Raw genomic sequence first — 17,487 nt, 5'->3', positions numbered from 1 at the left:
AGCATGCTAAAAATAGCATTTTGTGAACGAAATATTCATTTCATGAATGTGTGCTTTTCGTCCATGAGAGATGTTTAAAAAAGTCTGAATTGCAAGGCGTAAAGAATTAAACCTTAGTTTATGCCTTGCAATTACAACTTTTTGCATGGACTTTTTTAGATGTAAACTCAAATTGCAAGAAATAAACGTCAGAATTGTGGGATAAAAAGTCAAACGGATCCATAAAAGCTTTCGTGCTCACGCTCTATTGCTATTGGCTGTCGTCATTGTTCTACGTTCTCATTGGTTGGTTGGTATGCGGGCGATTTTGTGCACTAGAAAAGCTGTTCCTGAATTACTCGCCCAAGCGAAAAAATTATTATTATTGTTGCCTGAAATAAATTGTAGAAATTCACCTGAATGCAGTTTGTCACTAGCTCAACTACTGTAAATTAAATTAACAAAAAGTAAACTGACTATAACTAAAGCACGTAACTGTACATTTGCATGTTTTTCTCAACAATTTGCGAAAGTCCATGGAAGAATATTCACCCTTTTTATGACACAGTACACATTACGAAGAAGGATGCAAAAAATAATTTCATCTACAAATAAGGAAGCAAGTCCTACCCAGAAGGCTTTGCTGCGCCCACTCACGGCCCAACCTCAGGCTGGTAGTATTTTAGGGAATCCCCTGCTTTATGCGGGACGGCTGAACTACTTTGGGAGTCATAATAACAGGGTTGATTTTCTCCCATGATGCAGTCCAACTGTATGGGTGCGTTTAATTTCACCACAGACACACCGAGGAGCAGATGCTGTGTTTCACACACACTCACACACAAAACTAACAGCAGACGCGAAGCTAGGTATCCACCCTCAAAGAGATCCATCCCATGATGCAACATAAGCACTTGAACACACAATATGTCAGCTTATAAATTAAAACTACTGCCGATTCAGATCATTTTACCAATATTTTGTCTCTGACGGAGCATTTGGCGAATATGCATTTTAAGGAGTAGAGCAAATTGAATTTCTGAAAGCAATTGTCTCAACTTTTGGAGTGTAATTTTGCAAAGCCTTGAGATTTTCCTCTGCTTCGTTCTTTCATGCCTTATTTTTTTCCCTCATCAAATGGTCCACTACAATTTTCCATTATTAATACAGACTCCTTGCTTTATAATTAATATTTACACATTGTTAAACTGTCCTTTAACAGCATTTACATACAGTCCGGGCATTCGTCTCTTCTGCTGGCCAAAGCTACATTTATTTGATCTATAAACAGCAATATTGTGAAATATTATTGCAATTTATTCAGCATTATCTAATATGATGATTTGATGATCAAGAAACATTTCTGATTATTATCAATGTTGAAACCGGTTGTAATACATATTTTTTTTCTGGATTTTTTTTAAATGTCATTTATTTGAAATTGAAATCTTTTGTAACATTATAAATGTCTTTAATGTCACTTTTGATCAATTTAATGCATCTTTCCTGAAAAAATGTATTACTTTGAAAAAAAAAGTTTTGCACTATTCACTACTCTTTAGAAAATGTCATTAGCCGCGTTTCCATTACAGATTTGCACAAAACGTTCGCGATATTTTCTAAATGTCGATAAAAAACTATTGCGAAATGACAGTGTTTTCATTAACCGATGTTATGCGACTAAAACGCCATTTTTCCTCTCGCAAGAAGTCATTCCAAAAGTCATGGCGATGGGTGTTGGTAGGTTTACGTATGTCCCAGCCACCGCACTAGCCTTTATTTTTAATGGAAGGAGACGTAGGGTTGTTATCCAAGCATGAATGGCAAGGAAAGCCCCTTATTTTCCCTCATATCTGCTTCAAGGTCTTGATAAATCGTTGCATTTCTTTGTTGTTTAGAATCCAGTATTCCCGTAATACTTTTGTCTTTTATGAGTTTAATTAAGAACTCTGTCTCGTCTTCTGTCTAAACATACCGGGCCTTCTTTAAAGAATGATCGACTTTTACTTAAACACGGAAAAACTGTTTCCATTGCAGGTTTGCGAAATATTCCTTTTTCGAATTGCCTGAAAATCCACCTCATGTGAGCGTAAAAACTTTTTTTTGCGATATATGGGAGTTTTTGCGAAATGGGCGCGCTTCCATTGGCCGTATTTTTAAATGCGCAATTTAGGGGTAATGGAAACGTGGCTATTGTTTTGCTTCAGTCAGACTTCCATACGGTGGCCGAGAGAGCTCAACGCGCTACGACTGAAGAAAACACATGCAAATAGAAAAACATCTGCAAATTAAGAAAACATCTTCATCAGATTTACAACACATGTGTGCTCTAAATACTCACAACACAACCAAAATACAGAAACGCCCACTTCAAGGGAGTAGGACAAAGGGATGCTCGTGAGCAATAAGGGCCCTGTCCCAAATGGCGCTCTTCATGTGGACTTCCGGTCTTGAGGACTTAAATTGCGCGTGCTCGCCGAGTCTACGAGTCCATGGCCGTCCCGTTCAGCATTTTAACGCTCTGAAGTGTGCTCAGCAGCGCCCCCTTTGTACCCTTAAAGCAGTCTTCCGCGAAGCCCGCATAGATGCAGGCTCCACACACTTTAACTACCCAGGAATCCTTGCGAAAGGCCAATCAGACGACGGATGGGAGGAGATTTCGCTCACGGATAATTGTTGACATGGCTGAGAAGAAAATATTACGGATGTACATTTTACAGTTTCTACAAACATTATGGTCATCGACCAGTGGTTGATGTCTCAAACATAATAATAGCGCGTTGAATAATACGATCACATTATGATTCATTAAATAAATAGGACCGAATGTCAGGGCTTTACTGAGTCATATGTAAACATAGTATGAATATTGAAACCTGTAAATTCATCTGAAACTCATGCACATTTTCATTATGAGTTAAAATTGTAATCTTAGTTCAAATGGAACATTATGTATTATTATGTACAACTGTATACATCATTTAAATAAGCATGATGTATCTATTGTAATGCCCAGGTGGCATGCGCAATATCAAAATATAGACCTGTAAGATTAGGCTGTGTAGTGGACATGGAGATGAGACGTCAGAGCGCAAAAATGTGATTTCTCCTGTCCAACAACAACCAGACCGTTACTTCCGGCGGGACGATCGAGTCTGTCCCAAAAATACCTCTCAATGCGCCCTCGTGGACTCGCGCCAAGGGCCCTATAGGTCTGCACTACATGACGTCACCACAGTGTGGACTCTGAGGAAGTCCACAAGTCCAGAGTGTGCCATTTGGGACCGGGCCAAGCACGTCCCAGCCGGGTTCGTCATTTATTATTGGGGTCCTCTGGAAACATTTCCGTTGTGGTCTGTGCTATTTGCAGCGCTTTTCTGTACTTGGTTGTGTTGTGAGTATTTGGAGCACGTGTGTGTTGTAAAACTGATGATGTTTTCTTAATTTTGCGTGTTTTTTTTTCTATTTGCATGTGTTTTCTTCAGTTGCAGCGCGTTGAGCTCTCTCAGCCACCGTACTTTCAGCTCAAAATAACATGTATGAAATCTTCAGTCTCTAACCTCTCAGATGCCATCAATGTTGTCTCTGTTTTCTCCTCAGATCAATAATAAGGCGTGTGGGAGTGTATCTGTGCCTCGTGAAGTGGCTCAGGACGCACAGAAGGTCCAGGATCTGGTGTTGAAGAGTCCTCTGGGCGCCCGTCTTCTCTCGGGCCGCGTTATTAAGAGAGTCATCCTCTCACCCAGGACTGCTCTCATCAACTTTCTGCTGGACCAATGACATGGCAAGATGTGCCTTATTGGAGTTTGGGATCCAGAAGGGGGGGATCGTACATGGAAAAGACTCTGATAATCCAAAGAGCCACGTCAGGAAAACGGCAACGAATTTCTGGAAAAGGGAACCATGATGGACATGAGTAACAAGATGTTCTGCAGAACTTGTTGAGTGCTTCTCTCTGCTCTGATGGAAATGAAAATTGCTACTAAATAAAGAAGCTTTTAGATGATTTCAGGTTTATGGGATACATTTTTTTGTACCAGCCCCACCTCAGTCAGGCCAGTCGTGAGTGTTTTGTAGCGAGCTATTTCTGAACACCCGGTTTAGCCTGACATTACAGCACCTGTGAGAGACGTGGAGACGTGGGGATCATGCCAAGCTTTCAGACAACAGTGGGATCCCTGATGGGTCTCTAACTAATGTCTCACCCTGACCACATCAAAGAGCATATATAAGGTCAATATAGAGTCCTCATTAGAGTATGTTGCATCAACAATTTTCTTAACTTTTGTTTTAATGAAAGTGTAGCTTTTTGCATTGATTTTCTGCATCATAAAAAAAAAAAAAGTGAACAAAACATGTTTTACAAGAAAACACTATTTCCGTATTTGTACTTCATAATGTCATGTTTAAAGTCCCCATGAAATCAAAATAATTGGAGTTTTTTAGCTTTTAGTATGAATGTTAGCCTTACTGTTATCTATAAGCTAGTGTGCTCTAAAACAATGTCAAAATTCTCATTTACTAGATACAAGGGTTCAAAAAGTACAGTCTCTCACTCCCGCCAATATGGATCAATGATTTTGACATCACTTTGCACTTCAGCTTCTCATCAGATTTTCTGTCCAATCAAATGCTCTCTAGAATCTGAAGCTCCGCCCCCTACACTATAAAGAGATGCTGAAGCTGCGGGTGAAATCAGTCACTTGTTCAAACATTTACTGTTTTCTACACGGTGAATGGCTTATAGTTCACTATATTGGCGGGAGAGCATAAGAGACTAAGTTTTGAATGCTTTTATCTTCTAAATGTGAATTTTGTCATTATTTTAGAGCACACTAGCATACTAAAAGCTAAAAAACTTCCATTTTGATTTCATGGGGACTTTAAACATGACATTTTGAAGTAGAAATACTGAAATGGTGTTTTCTTGTAAAACATGTTTTGTTCACAACTTTCAATTTTTTTTTTTTTTTTTTTTTTTTTACAATGATGCAGAAAATCAATGCAAAAAGCTACACTTTCATGCAAACAAAAGTTAAGAAAATTGTTGAGACAACACACTCTGAGGAATCTATTGACCAATAAGAATTACTTTCACAATTAGCTTTCTTGCTCTAACCACACTCTTAAAACACATATACAGTACACATTTCTATCCATCAGAGCTTTTGGTCCGGTGTAAGGAGCCAGTTTATGCTTAGGTTATGTCAAGTACAGTTTGTACTGTAACTTCTTGAATAGGCAAAAATCTTCAAAACAGTTTCTAAACCCTAAGTTGCAATAACAAGCCAAATCAGCAATAAAATTTGATCAGAAATGTTGCTTTTGTCTTTTTAAAGCTGTTTCATAATGCACATGCATATTAAAATCAAAATGCAATGGTGTCAGATCTTTTTATCCGTATTGTGACGTACATCTGAGTGAAACGGGTTATTTAAAAAAAAAAGTGGGACTTAGTAAGGATTGACGGAAATAGACGGAGTTTAAGCGGACTAAAAGATTGGAGAACATCTTTAATTTTCACTGGAAGATTCAGTTATGACTTTTTGATGAGGTCAAAAACTTTTTCTTTTATTGTTCTGTGGAACATAAAATAAGAGATATTTTATAAATGTCTCCAACCAAAACTGGTAACACATGGGTGAAAAAATTATCTGTCATTTTTCAGAATCTAAATGAGAATTATTGCCAAATATGCTTAAAAACACACACAAAAATTGTTTCGGTGAAGCTTCCAGTACACAAAAAGAAATAATTACAATAAAAAAATATGTATTACAACTAGGCAAATAACTAAAATGTACACTATAAAATGTAACTTTTCCAAGTTGTAAATAAAGATGAAAGGACTGCACGTTTTACAAGAAAATAATTCATTTATCTATTTTCTAATTTCAAGAATTTGTGAAATTGACTAAATTTCTGAGTGAAAATTGTGCACACAATAGACAAGATACAGAATGTTTGTTCATCTATGTTCAAGGAAATGTTTATACAGCAATAAAATCGTATCATAGATTTGGGGGGAACCATCTTCTTAATGTTAAGTTAGGGGGCCTAACAGATGAAACCAGAACATATTTCCATTCTTAGTGAATAGTCGGGACACTGTTTCCACAGAACAATAATCTGAAGGTAATGAATGGATCTCTTCTTTATAAGACTATGAGGTCCTGTCAGACTGCTTTAGCAATGCCCGTCATTCCCTTTGGAAATGCGAACGGAGAGACTTGAGTCATCACATTTCAACACTGGAGTAATTTGGCACCCTTTTTTCTCAGTCTCTGCAGCCCAACCCAATGACACAACGCACACCGACACTCGAGTTAGCGCGCGCTAAACGGGTTTCCACTGGGTTGCTTTATACGTGTCTGAGTGTCTGACCTTCTCCAAATGCATCAGAGAACATGTTTCTCAGTACTTGAGTGAACAAAAAGTTGGGAACTGGCATAAAGGAAGCCTTTCATGTCACATGAAGTGTTATTCCCTCAGGCTATTGAGGTCCTGGGACACTCACTGACAGTTCCTCTGTTGTTCGCCATGTTAGTCAGGAGCCACACATAATTCAGTCTGAAATTGATCCCCATTGCTGTCCCTTATGGCCTTATCTAAGTGACTCACTAATAAAACACTGAAGAAAGAAGTCTCCCAGAAGTCCCACATTCCTCAAATGTGCTGACTTTAAAAAGAGGAAGGGTTTTTTTTTTCGTCCCAGATGACATGTGACTTGTGAACTTGATATTTTTAGAGTATTCATTTCCTGTGTATTGTGTTACTTACTGTATTCATATTAGTGGTCTCTTATATGTTCATGGTTTTGTTTCTGTTATTAATTTTCTGACACCATTTACTGACCCTTATGTCATTCCAGACCAGTAGGACTATCTTTCTTTAAGAAAGAAGATATTTTGAGAAATGTCTTTTTTGACCATATGATGAAAGTCAATGGCAACCAAAGCATTTTCTTTTGGGTTTCCCTTTAAAGGTGCAGTCTGTAAGAATGACAGAATGACTAGTGGTCGAAATAGGTACTGCAGTCGAACTCAAAATATCGGAGATCATCGTTTCGCCCGCCTCCTCCTCAGACTCGACGCTCACACGGGTTGCCAGTTTGAGCACACGCAACAGGAACGAGCGCAATGGACAATACAAATTGGCAGCGTTCAGAATCACAGACCAAAACAATAACACACATTCCAGCCTGGAAACACACATTTCAAAGTAAAATTCAGAGAAACGAGTATGTGAGCTTAGCATGTTTCCTCAATATATGCAAACATATTATGGTATTTTTATGCTTTAGTAGAGTGAAAAAGTCACATACAGCACCTTTAAGATTTGAACAAATCCTGAAGCCTAAGTATTAAACTCTTTGTATCGTTTCCTTAAATCATGTCACTTGTTGAGGAGAGGAGTGTTATTATTTTTCTAAAGAATCAGATTATTGATTATTACTTGGCAGACGATAATTTAAGCTTAGAAATAACTTTGGTAACACTTTACAATAAGGTTCATTGGTCAATGTATTAACTAACATGAACTAACAATGAGCAACACATTTGTTAGAGTATTTATTAATCTTTATTAATATTAGTTAATAAAAATACAGCTGTTCATTGTTTGTTCATGTTAGTCAACTAATGTTAACAAATACAACCTTTGGTTTTAATAATGTATTAGTAAATGTTGAAATTAATATTAGCTAAGATTAATAAATGCTGAAGTATTGTTCCTTCTTAGTTCGTGTAAACTAAGTCTGTTAACTAATTAACCTTATTGTAAAGTGTTACCATAACTTTTTTTAAACAACGAAAATTATGTAAAATATGTTAAATATTTCACATTCTGCAGTATTTCTGGGTCATTAATCAAACAGTAAATTAGTGTCAGTGTTCATAGAAACCCTTTTTGTACAGAATGTCAGATTTTGTCAGACTCTTATATGGAATTTTCTCAAAGAGAAAATGATCCACAGGAAATTCATGTTCATTTCTCAGGTCAGCTTTTCACTTGAATTGATGTACTGAATGCTGATATAGTAGTTTGAATGAAACACCCCTGTAGTTCTCTCAGTCTGTGTGTCAATAATGTTCAGCAATAACACATAACCATGCAGTGTCAAGCAGGTCTACAGCGGCTCCAGAACGTGTTCGGTCATACACACATATCTGAATGTCATTGCAGATACAAAATATCAAACCAAAATATATTGCCAGTGGAAAGATAGCAAAAGCATACTTTTTAAGGAAAACACACACACACACACACAAATAAAGCTGTGTTTAAAGTGATTAAACAAAACATTTAATTTTCAAAATGAAGAGTGTGACATTTTGTGCTTGTGAAATGATGAAACATGTTATTTGTGTTATTGTGATGAACAACACCTGAGCAATTGTGTGGGTTACCGACCAAAATCAGTGTCACAGCTGTTGATTCAAAGTCAGAAAATGATGGAAAATTAAACGCATTTAAGTGCAAATGACACTTAATTGTAATATTTTGCAGCTAACAGTGTTGGGGAGGAGCTAACTACAAGTAGAGACGCTAGTAACTTAAAGGGTTAGTTCACCCAAAATACAAATTCTGTCAGTAATTCCTCTCCCTCATGTTGTTCCCCGTAAGGCTTTCGTTCATCTTCAGAACACAAATTATGATATTTTTGATGAAATCTGAGAGCTGGCTCACTCCTCCATAGGCTTCTATGTTATTAAAACTTGCCATCCCAGAAAAGTTAGTAAAGACATCGTTAGAATAGTCCAAGTGACTACAGTGGCTCAACCTTAAGTTTATCAAGCGACGAGAATACTTTTTGTGCGCAAAAAACAAACAAAAATAACGACTTTATTCCACTATTCATGTTCTTCTGTGTGTTTCTCTGAGTGAGTTCACGTAGTGTAACAGCGCAGCGCTTCTGGGTTGTACGTCAGAACGGAGGCTCGCTATTGGCCAGCATCACACACATGACCAGTGTCGGCCAATAGTGAGCCTACGTTCTGACGTTACACTGTTACACTACATGAACTCACTCATTTTCCCCATTCTACCCTATGTAAAGCACATACAGTTGTGATTTCACATGAATCGACTTATTGAAGAACATTGTATGTAATTTATGCAAGCTAAAGATTAAAATGCAGTCTGCGTCGAAGACTTCAAGCACATACAGGTGAATAATAGCCTTTTTAAACTGATTGATTGTCCTGCTTTACTGCACTCAAATGTCTATTTCTGATTTTATGATGACCCGTCATAGTTTAATCTGTCCCGCGCCAGTTTTGTAATGAACCTAAAAGATCACACACGTTGTGTTTTGCACCATTGCTTTGGCAAAGCATCGGCCAATCAAAAAGAAACTCAAAACAATTATTCAGTCATTTGTAATATACCTGTACAATGTCATTGTAAAGTATTTCCAATGTAGCTAGCTACTTTTTGATAGTAACTTGTAGTGTAACTACTGTTTCTAAAGTGTGGCTTGACTGTCTCTTAACTAATTTAATTTATGATTAGCTTGTCAAACTAGTTTCAGAGAAGCTTCCCCAACAATGCAAACACATTCAGACTTTTAAAGTGTCAGTGTATGTCGTGTTGTGTTGTGGGACGTGTGAGGTTGTGTTGTGGGACGTGTGAGGTGTGTGCTAATAGGGGAAAGCATTTCTGTCGCTCTTCACACTGCAGATAATGTTGCTTCAGGAATGTTTGGCTTGTGGAGCTGATCACATGAGTGCCGTTATCTATCACTTCACTTTCCTCTTCACACCATCATAGTTTGTTTGGGAGCTCTGGCTACTTTGTCTTCCGATGAGGTCATGACGATGTGGCCTCCAAGTGAACTACCAAACACATGTGAAATGTGTGTATTTGAGCACTTTTACATTATGAGGCATGCGATGTGAATCTTATGTTCTGAACGAGAAAAGAACAACAACAGCAATATGACAAAAGTTTAAAAGTTTAAAAATAGAGCTGATATAGAAAATAATTGGAAGACTAACGCGGCTAATGCATGAGTAAAATGAGGTCTATCAGTGCCAAGCGAAAATATGTAGAAGAGCTAATGATATTTGAATGCTAAAAGAGGAAAGATTGTTGGTGAATAACTTCTTAACTTTGATCAAATGACTTCAAGAATTGGACTAGGCCTATACAGCATGTGGTACTTTACAGTGCTTCTTTTATTTGTTTTTGGAGCTCGGCAAGGTCCATATCTAACATGATTTGTGCATGGTCTTTGGAAGAAAGCAAGCCATTCAGGTTGGGAACGAGGTGGGTCAATAAATTATTACAAAACTTTCCTTTTTGGGACTAAATGTGAAAATAATGAAAATGTAATGAAATTAAAATGGGGCAATTTGAAGGGGCAAAATGAAAGAGAATTTTACTAACCTGACTGAAGTATCCTGATTAAAACATCAATAACTAGGAAATCTCCAAACCGTGCAAATTATTCCGATTTTATTTAATTTAGTGTGAGTGGCGATTGATAGTAATATAGCCTACAATGTAGGCTAGCCTACTGACGGTAGCAATGTTGCACTTTTGTTGAGGCGCGTGCTCAAAATGTGGAGGTTTTATATTTATAATTAGGCCTAATGTTATACGATACAGTTAAGCAACAACACATGACATGTTTCCCTGAATACCATCACGATTGAAAATGTGACACTGATTTCATACAACAGTTCAATAAACAAGTAGTTAAAATTAAGTAACCTTACATTTTAGACACAATGTTGACTGTTTATGTTCCATTTCAGCAGTGAAAAAAGCTCCAAATAAAGATCACAACAACACTCAAACGTGTTTCATTACTGGATGACGTTTTGAACGAATCGTTTGAGTCAAAGATTCACTGACCCATTCATAAAAAACTGCCTCATTCTTGAATGAATCAGCCGTTTGAACGAATCGTTTGAATATATGACTCAATGACTCACTCATAAACGCAGTCCTTTGGGTAAATATCACAAATATGCAGGTTTAAATATTGCAAAGCAGAACACTGATGAGAATACGGCTTTAGAATAAATTATATTTACAACACAAAAAAAATAAAAATATTTTTTCCGGACAAAAGCAACTTTTTTACTGAAAAGTGAATGACCGATTTACTTGTTCGGAAGACAACTGCGCAATGTGACGCCGGAGTGACGTCTTTTCTATGTCATTTTTGGACGTCCAATTTCGGTCCACTGAAGGTGTTGTTTTGTAACGCCAGGCGACGTCTTTTTTCGACGTCTACTGCACGTCTAATGACCTCCGTGTAAGGGCTATTCCCAGCAAACACAGAACGTTGGCACAACGTAGCCAACCTTCTAACAACGTTTTAACAACATGGCCAAAAGGTTGCTATAACTACGTTGTGTAGTGAAGGTTGTTACAGCGTTGTCACAATGTTGACATTAAACCATCGTTCAGGGCCATTGCTTAAGGTTGTGCCTAGGGTGTCTTGACAACCACTGGACTACATAATGTACTCGTCACTGCCCCGAAGCGGGAAAATCAGCCTTTTAAATTCCAACCACCTGTTGTTAGGCTCATGTGTTCTCATTCATCATCGAGCAAGGATACGTGAGTATTGCGTTTAGCCTACCTCAGCTATCAAACACAACCTACAGCTTTAATTTCTAATGTGATTAAAAGCATCGCTCGCACTGTTTAGTTTTTCGTTTGATTTTTTCGCTATTTAGTCTCATTCGTTTCTTTGCTCCTCTGGATTTGTGGATATGTTTCCCCGGTGACACCTGCTCGGCTACTGTCTGCCATACAGACCCGGTTTTGTTCATTAAATGTTCTGATCTGCCTTTGCTTTTCATGTTTTATTTATTATACTTAAAATAAATGTGTATTCGTTTCTTTTTTTTTATTCTTTTTTTTTTTTTTTTTTACAAATGTAGGCCTATGACTTTTGGAAGTGCAATTTGATTATATGGAATTTTAATAAAGTTGAATTAACGAAACCTTCTGTCATTTTTTACTCTTTAAAGTGTAGGCTACACTTGCAGGTGTTGATAGCCCCATTAAATAATATAGATAAACAATAAACGATAAAAAGTATATAATTATCTAACAAAATACACCATATAAAAATATTGTCAGAACGTCGTCTCTCAGTTGCTGAATGTCGCGCAACAACGTTGCTACAGCCCTGTCACGTCTTACAATTCTACGTTGTTACAATGTTGCGAGCACGTATACAGCGACGTTGCCATAGCAGAAATGCAACGTGCCAGAGACGTTGCCACAACGTAAATGTGTTTGCTGGGTTTATAGTCCAAATGTGGTCGGTTGTGGAAGTCTTTTCAACATCAAATTTAGACTCATTTTAGACGTTGTTTTTTAAACAACTTCTGTAACTGTAGTCCCATGTTTCAAAAGGGTGGAGGACATGTTTTCTGTACCATATATTTACATTTACATTTATGCATTTGGCAGACGCTTTTACCCAAAGTGACTTACATTGCATTACACATTTACATTCCTATAAGTTCTTGCTTACCCTGGGAATCAAACCCATGATCTTGGCGTTGTTAGCGTCAATGCTCTACTGTTTGAGCAACAGGAAAGCTGTATTAATTCTCCTGTAGCTTTGTTTGGCTCAGCAACTAGTTTCAACAGGAAATGCATTACACCTTTGTATGCGTCTCCAGTTATCACCTGCTGCTGAGACAATCAAATGGAGTTTTTGGAAAATGGTCTTAAATAATTATGAATAATCTGTATTCATATGTATTAATCATGTTAATGACAACAATGTTGATATTTGTAAATAAAAATATATTACATATTAATCATGTAAATTTCCTGCACCTGTCATAGACATCCAAAAAAATTACCCAGTTCAAAGGTCAAATGTTGAACGTCATATTGACGTCCAAGTTTGGTCATGGTTGGACGTCCAAATAGTGGTCCTAGTTTGGACGTCGAATAGATGTCCAGAATTGGTCATGGACCGACGGACCCAATATAGACATGATCTGCACGTCTATCCGACGCCCAATGTTTAGTGGGAGCCTGGGAGGCTATGTTCAGCCCTGATTCATAAATTAACTTGTAAATAAACAAGGCTAATTCCTTTATGCACTCTAAAAATAAGCGGGGCTGTTTCAACCCATGTTTGGGTCAAATATGGGCAAACCCAACGGTTTAAATTTTTGAATTACAATGTTTAACCCAACGGTGGTTTGCCCATATTTGACCGTTGAAAACAACCTGGCATTTGTTGTCGAGTGGATACACAGGAGTTTTGTTGTTGTTCTTCTTGTTTGTCCTCAGTTGGTAACATCTCAAAATCAACGTTAGATGTCAAATTCTCTATAATGAAGTGCTGGATTATTTCCATGTGTTTTGTGGTGAGCAAATTCTCTTCAATGTACTTTAATCATGTGAAATTACTACGCAACCGCACGATAGTATAATTTTTTTCACGTCTCTTTCAAGTACAAGCTTTCTAACCCGCGTAAAGCGTTTTCCAAACCCCAAAACACTGATAATGAATATTTATCATGGGAATCCGTGAGAATCAACTCCCCGCTGTACTAGTGTGTTTTCCTCTCCGCGGCCGCGCGCTCGTGAACTGCACAGCTGGTCTCGCGCTTCTTCATTCACACACACATACACACACTGGGCGCGAGCAAAGAGCAGCACGGAGGCGGGAGTCGCTCAATCTCTCTCTCATTGAGGAGAAGAGTTCGCTAAAGGAGCAGTTTCAACCAGCTCTCGTCCAGGTTTAAGACTTTCGGTCGGGTTTCGTTAGACGTAAACTGAGAGCTGCCTCCGAAAGTTAGCGCAGTTTTGCGCTTGTCCGTTTCTTTACAGTCAGTTGTTTTTAGTTCTTTAGAGTTGCTGTTTTTGTCGCTGTCTTCGGTTTTTCTAGTTTACTATTCAGAGGCTGACAGATTGACTCTTGAAATAGCTTTCCCGTCGCGATTGTTCGCTTAACGGAGTATGTTTTGCGCGTCGGCTATTTTAGTGGATTTAATCTGTGTGTAAACAAACTCTTCACGTGGTTTCTGCAGTTTGAGTGATTATTTTTGTTACAGGTTAATGACTTTGAACAGCTGTTCCCCATCAGTTTTCCATCTTCAATGGTTTGACTAACTCCTCAACGGACAGAAGTCGTTTTAAAACTTACTTTCTGAGCATCTTTCCAGTTGCAAACATGGATAAATACGACGATTTGGGACTTGAGGCGAGTAAATTCATCGAGGACTTGAATATGTATGAAGCATCGAAGGACGGCTTATTTCGCGTGAAGAGAGATGCAGGAAACAACCCGGATTTTGAAGAAACCAGGAAAGTTTTTGCCTCAAAAATGAGCAGGATACACATGCAAAAGCAGCAAGAGGAGATATCAAGAAACGAAAGTTTGCCAGCAGCAAGGATCAATGGAAGTCATCCGAAAGTGTCAGACAACACATTTTACACCAAAGACAGGCCACCCATCAATAGTTATAGACAAGCTGGTGAAGCAGCAGCCAAACCACCCATCATCTCTGGACCAATGGTTGGCACTGCCAATGTGACTCCATACATATCTTATGAAGGACTAAAACATCATTCATCCGGCTTACATGATGGCAGTATCAGGGGTTATGACAGTAAGGAGACTGGAATTGCTGTTAACCCGATACCAGTGCCATCCCGGGCATCACCATCAACCAGTCCTCCTGGCACATGGGCGTCAAAAAGTGGCAACCCGTCTCAGATGCCATTATCTCCTTTCTCCAACACTTCTAGCTCTCATGAAGCTGGTCCGAATCATTCTCCAGTGTCCCAAGGCTTTCCTCAAACCTTTGCCACATCAGGGAAATCGCCCACAGCAACATACAGGGATTCATATCATCAAGCTAGCGCTAGTCAACCCATAACTCCCCAGTGGTCATCCAGTGGACCAACATGCCTAAACGGGGCAGGTCATAACATCGGCACCCCGTCGCTTACCCAAGTGACCCCACTTCCAGTGTCCAATGGAGGGAAGCAAAGTGAGCCACTCCAACCCAAAAACACTGCGCCCAGTATCCCGACAATCCCTGCTCCCACATCAGGAGTTGAGTCTCCCAACGATGAGTCTTCCAGCCCCTCCCGGACACTCAAACTGCCATGCCAGACCCTCCACGTACAGGCGGATCCGGGGCCATCTGTGGCTGAAATAAAGTTAGAAGCTTTAACTGAGCGCCTGGAAAAGGAGATGGACGTCCAGCCAAAGGCTGAGTACTTTGGTAAGCACAACGTGATCCCTGCCAGTGTGTTCTTCTATTTATCTTGCTCACATCTGCAATTGTATTTAGCAGCTTGTTGATTGAAAAACCCTCTGCCTGTTTCCACTTGACCTTCCCTCCATATGTGTGTGTGTGTGTGTGTGTGTGTGTGGTGGTTGCCATAATGTGCACCATACAGTCAGTCAATTGTGTGTGAGTGTGTGAAAGAGCCATGTAGATCCCTGCCTTTCCAGGCTTTTTCCTTTCCAGAAGCTATTCCTGGGACTTGCATTCTTTCTCATCTGGTGTTCATTTATTTTATTTCATCTCAGTTTAATCACCAAAGGCAGACTTTGCTGTTTCTTTTTCACTGAGTTAGCCTCTGATCTGTAGGAGAGTGCTTTCCCTGAAAAGTCGCACACAGTGCCCGCTGAGTATGAAGCCACCCTAAACTAACACTGCCACTCCTGTTCGCCCCATGGGCCTGCAAAACACATCTACATTCATTCACATTAGCCTCTGCTAAAGACCTGCCAAATGTCTCCTGCAGGTATATCACAAAACCAAACACATAAGGTATTTTATTATCTTTTATGCTCAATGTTGAGATTAGTTTAAATTTACTTTAGTTACGAGTTATTGACATAAGAGTAAAATTGTTTTTGGTTTAAAGTTCAGGAGCTCAGGAAATATGGGATATTTAAAGGGGCAAAAACTGGTCAAATTAAGTTCATTATTCAACCTCATATCTTTCCGAAATATATATATATATATTATTTTTTTGGTGAGGTCTCCCTTTACTGTGAAGCAAAATTCACTAAGAGTAAATTTCACTCTATGGGCCTCATTCATGAAACTTTGTAAATATCATAGACTAAAAAAAGATGGGAGGAGTGTCCGTGACATCACCCGTATGTTTCTGAAGAGCATTTTTGAAGCCCTGAGCCGGCCGTCGCCATCTTGGCAGCGCGTCATTCCCGGATAACCGTAAATGTACAGCGAGGCAGATTAGCTGAGGTGACGTGACGCTAATAGACAGCAGACAAACGGCTAGTAGTGACATCAGCGGCAATCCACCTGTCACTCAAGTGGCCACGCCCTTAATTATGCAGAACTTTAAGGCTTAAAATAATTTAAATGGATGAGTTATAAAAAAAAAATCGCCCCCTCACAGTCGTCATGAAGGGCAAAATTAACAATATAGACCAAAACCACTTTTTGTACCAGGCTGTAAACACACTTTTTTTTTTTTTTTTGCTGTAAAGTTGGGCATTTTAACATGGGGGTTTATGGGATTGACTCTCTTTTGCAGCCTCTAGTGGCCAGTCGATGAACTGCAGTTTAAATCACTTCCGTGTGGGATAGAGAGAACATAAAGTTGGTGCTTGGTAAATATATGAGTACATCCAGATCTGATTCAGAACGATGATCAAAACACAGATGGAGTAGATCGAGTTCATCAACACCCCCAAATGGGTCGACATTTCATTCAGCAACATTAGGCAGTTTTGATTTATATGTTGTTTAATGTTGGTGATTGCATCATTTTACATATGCATCTGCTTACATCTGATATCGCTTGTTTCCGCTTCTTCTTCGCCTGTGTTTTGATCAGGAGATTCAGTACTCTTTCAGAAGATGTGTAATAGCGCCCCCTACAATACAACAGTGAAAACACGGTTAGCCGTAAAATTCTGTCAATGGCGCGGAAAGAGTTAAGATTACCTATATGGGCAAACAAACTCATGAAATATTAATATGGTACATAGTGTTATCAGAATTCAGTGTCGTCAGTTTGCCTAAAAGAATAAAAAAAAAGTTTTTACGTACCAGTTACGCGTGTAAATTTCGTACCAACTAACATGTAAAAAATACGAACACTTTGAATCCGAAAATTTACGTCAAAGTGGTTTTACAAATGATTTACACAAAAAATTTGTTCTGCTCGTGTTTCATGAATAAGGCCCAATGTCTATATGGCTTTAGGTCATGGTTAATTTTCATGTTCTCATAGCCTCATTTTCATCTGCATCAAATTAAATATGCGTCCTATAACTTGAGTGATGTCCATAAAATTAGGCGCCTAAGCAGACTTAAAGAAAACATGGGTGGTCTTTGAGTGACTCACCACATGACACAGGACACACCAGAAGGAGCAGAACCTCATTTGGACCCTATTAATGAGCATATGTTCCTAAACTTGTTCAGTATTTTGGCTTTGCTGGCTAATTGGTGGCAAATGTTGACATCTGATGTGCGTCTGTTCCAGTTTCACTGTTTTTGACAGTAGTTTCTGATGGTGCAT

The 17,487-nt window shown here is 38.7% G+C and overlaps 2 protein-coding genes across 2 annotated transcripts in view; both read left to right on the top strand.

The window, feature by feature from the left end:
* lars2 (leucyl-tRNA synthetase 2, mitochondrial) overlaps window positions 1–3,985 on the top strand; it is a 110,169-nt gene extending 106,184 nt beyond the window's left edge. The window contains exon 21 of the mRNA XM_084435413.1: window positions 3,580–3,985. Coding sequence (XP_084291539.1) covers window positions 3,580–3,759 — 180 coding nt within the window. The 3' untranslated portion in view covers window positions 3,760–3,985. The remainder of the gene's footprint in view (window positions 1–3,579) is intronic.
* A 9,599-nt stretch (window positions 3,986–13,584) lies between these two features.
* The window catches only part of limd1a (LIM domains containing 1a), a 42,072-nt gene continuing 38,169 nt past the window's right edge, over window positions 13,585–17,487 (top strand). The window contains exon 1 of the mRNA XM_084385170.1: window positions 13,585–15,203. Coding sequence (XP_084241296.1) covers window positions 14,144–15,203 — 1,060 coding nt within the window. The 5' untranslated portion in view covers window positions 13,585–14,143. The remainder of the gene's footprint in view (window positions 15,204–17,487) is intronic.

Source organism: Rutilus rutilus (assembly GCF_951802725.1).
Source record: "Rutilus rutilus genome assembly, chromosome: 17".
Classification (NCBI taxonomy): domain Eukaryota; kingdom Metazoa; phylum Chordata; class Actinopteri; order Cypriniformes; family Leuciscidae; genus Rutilus; species Rutilus rutilus.
This window is presented reverse-complemented; position numbering and strand designations above follow the sequence as displayed.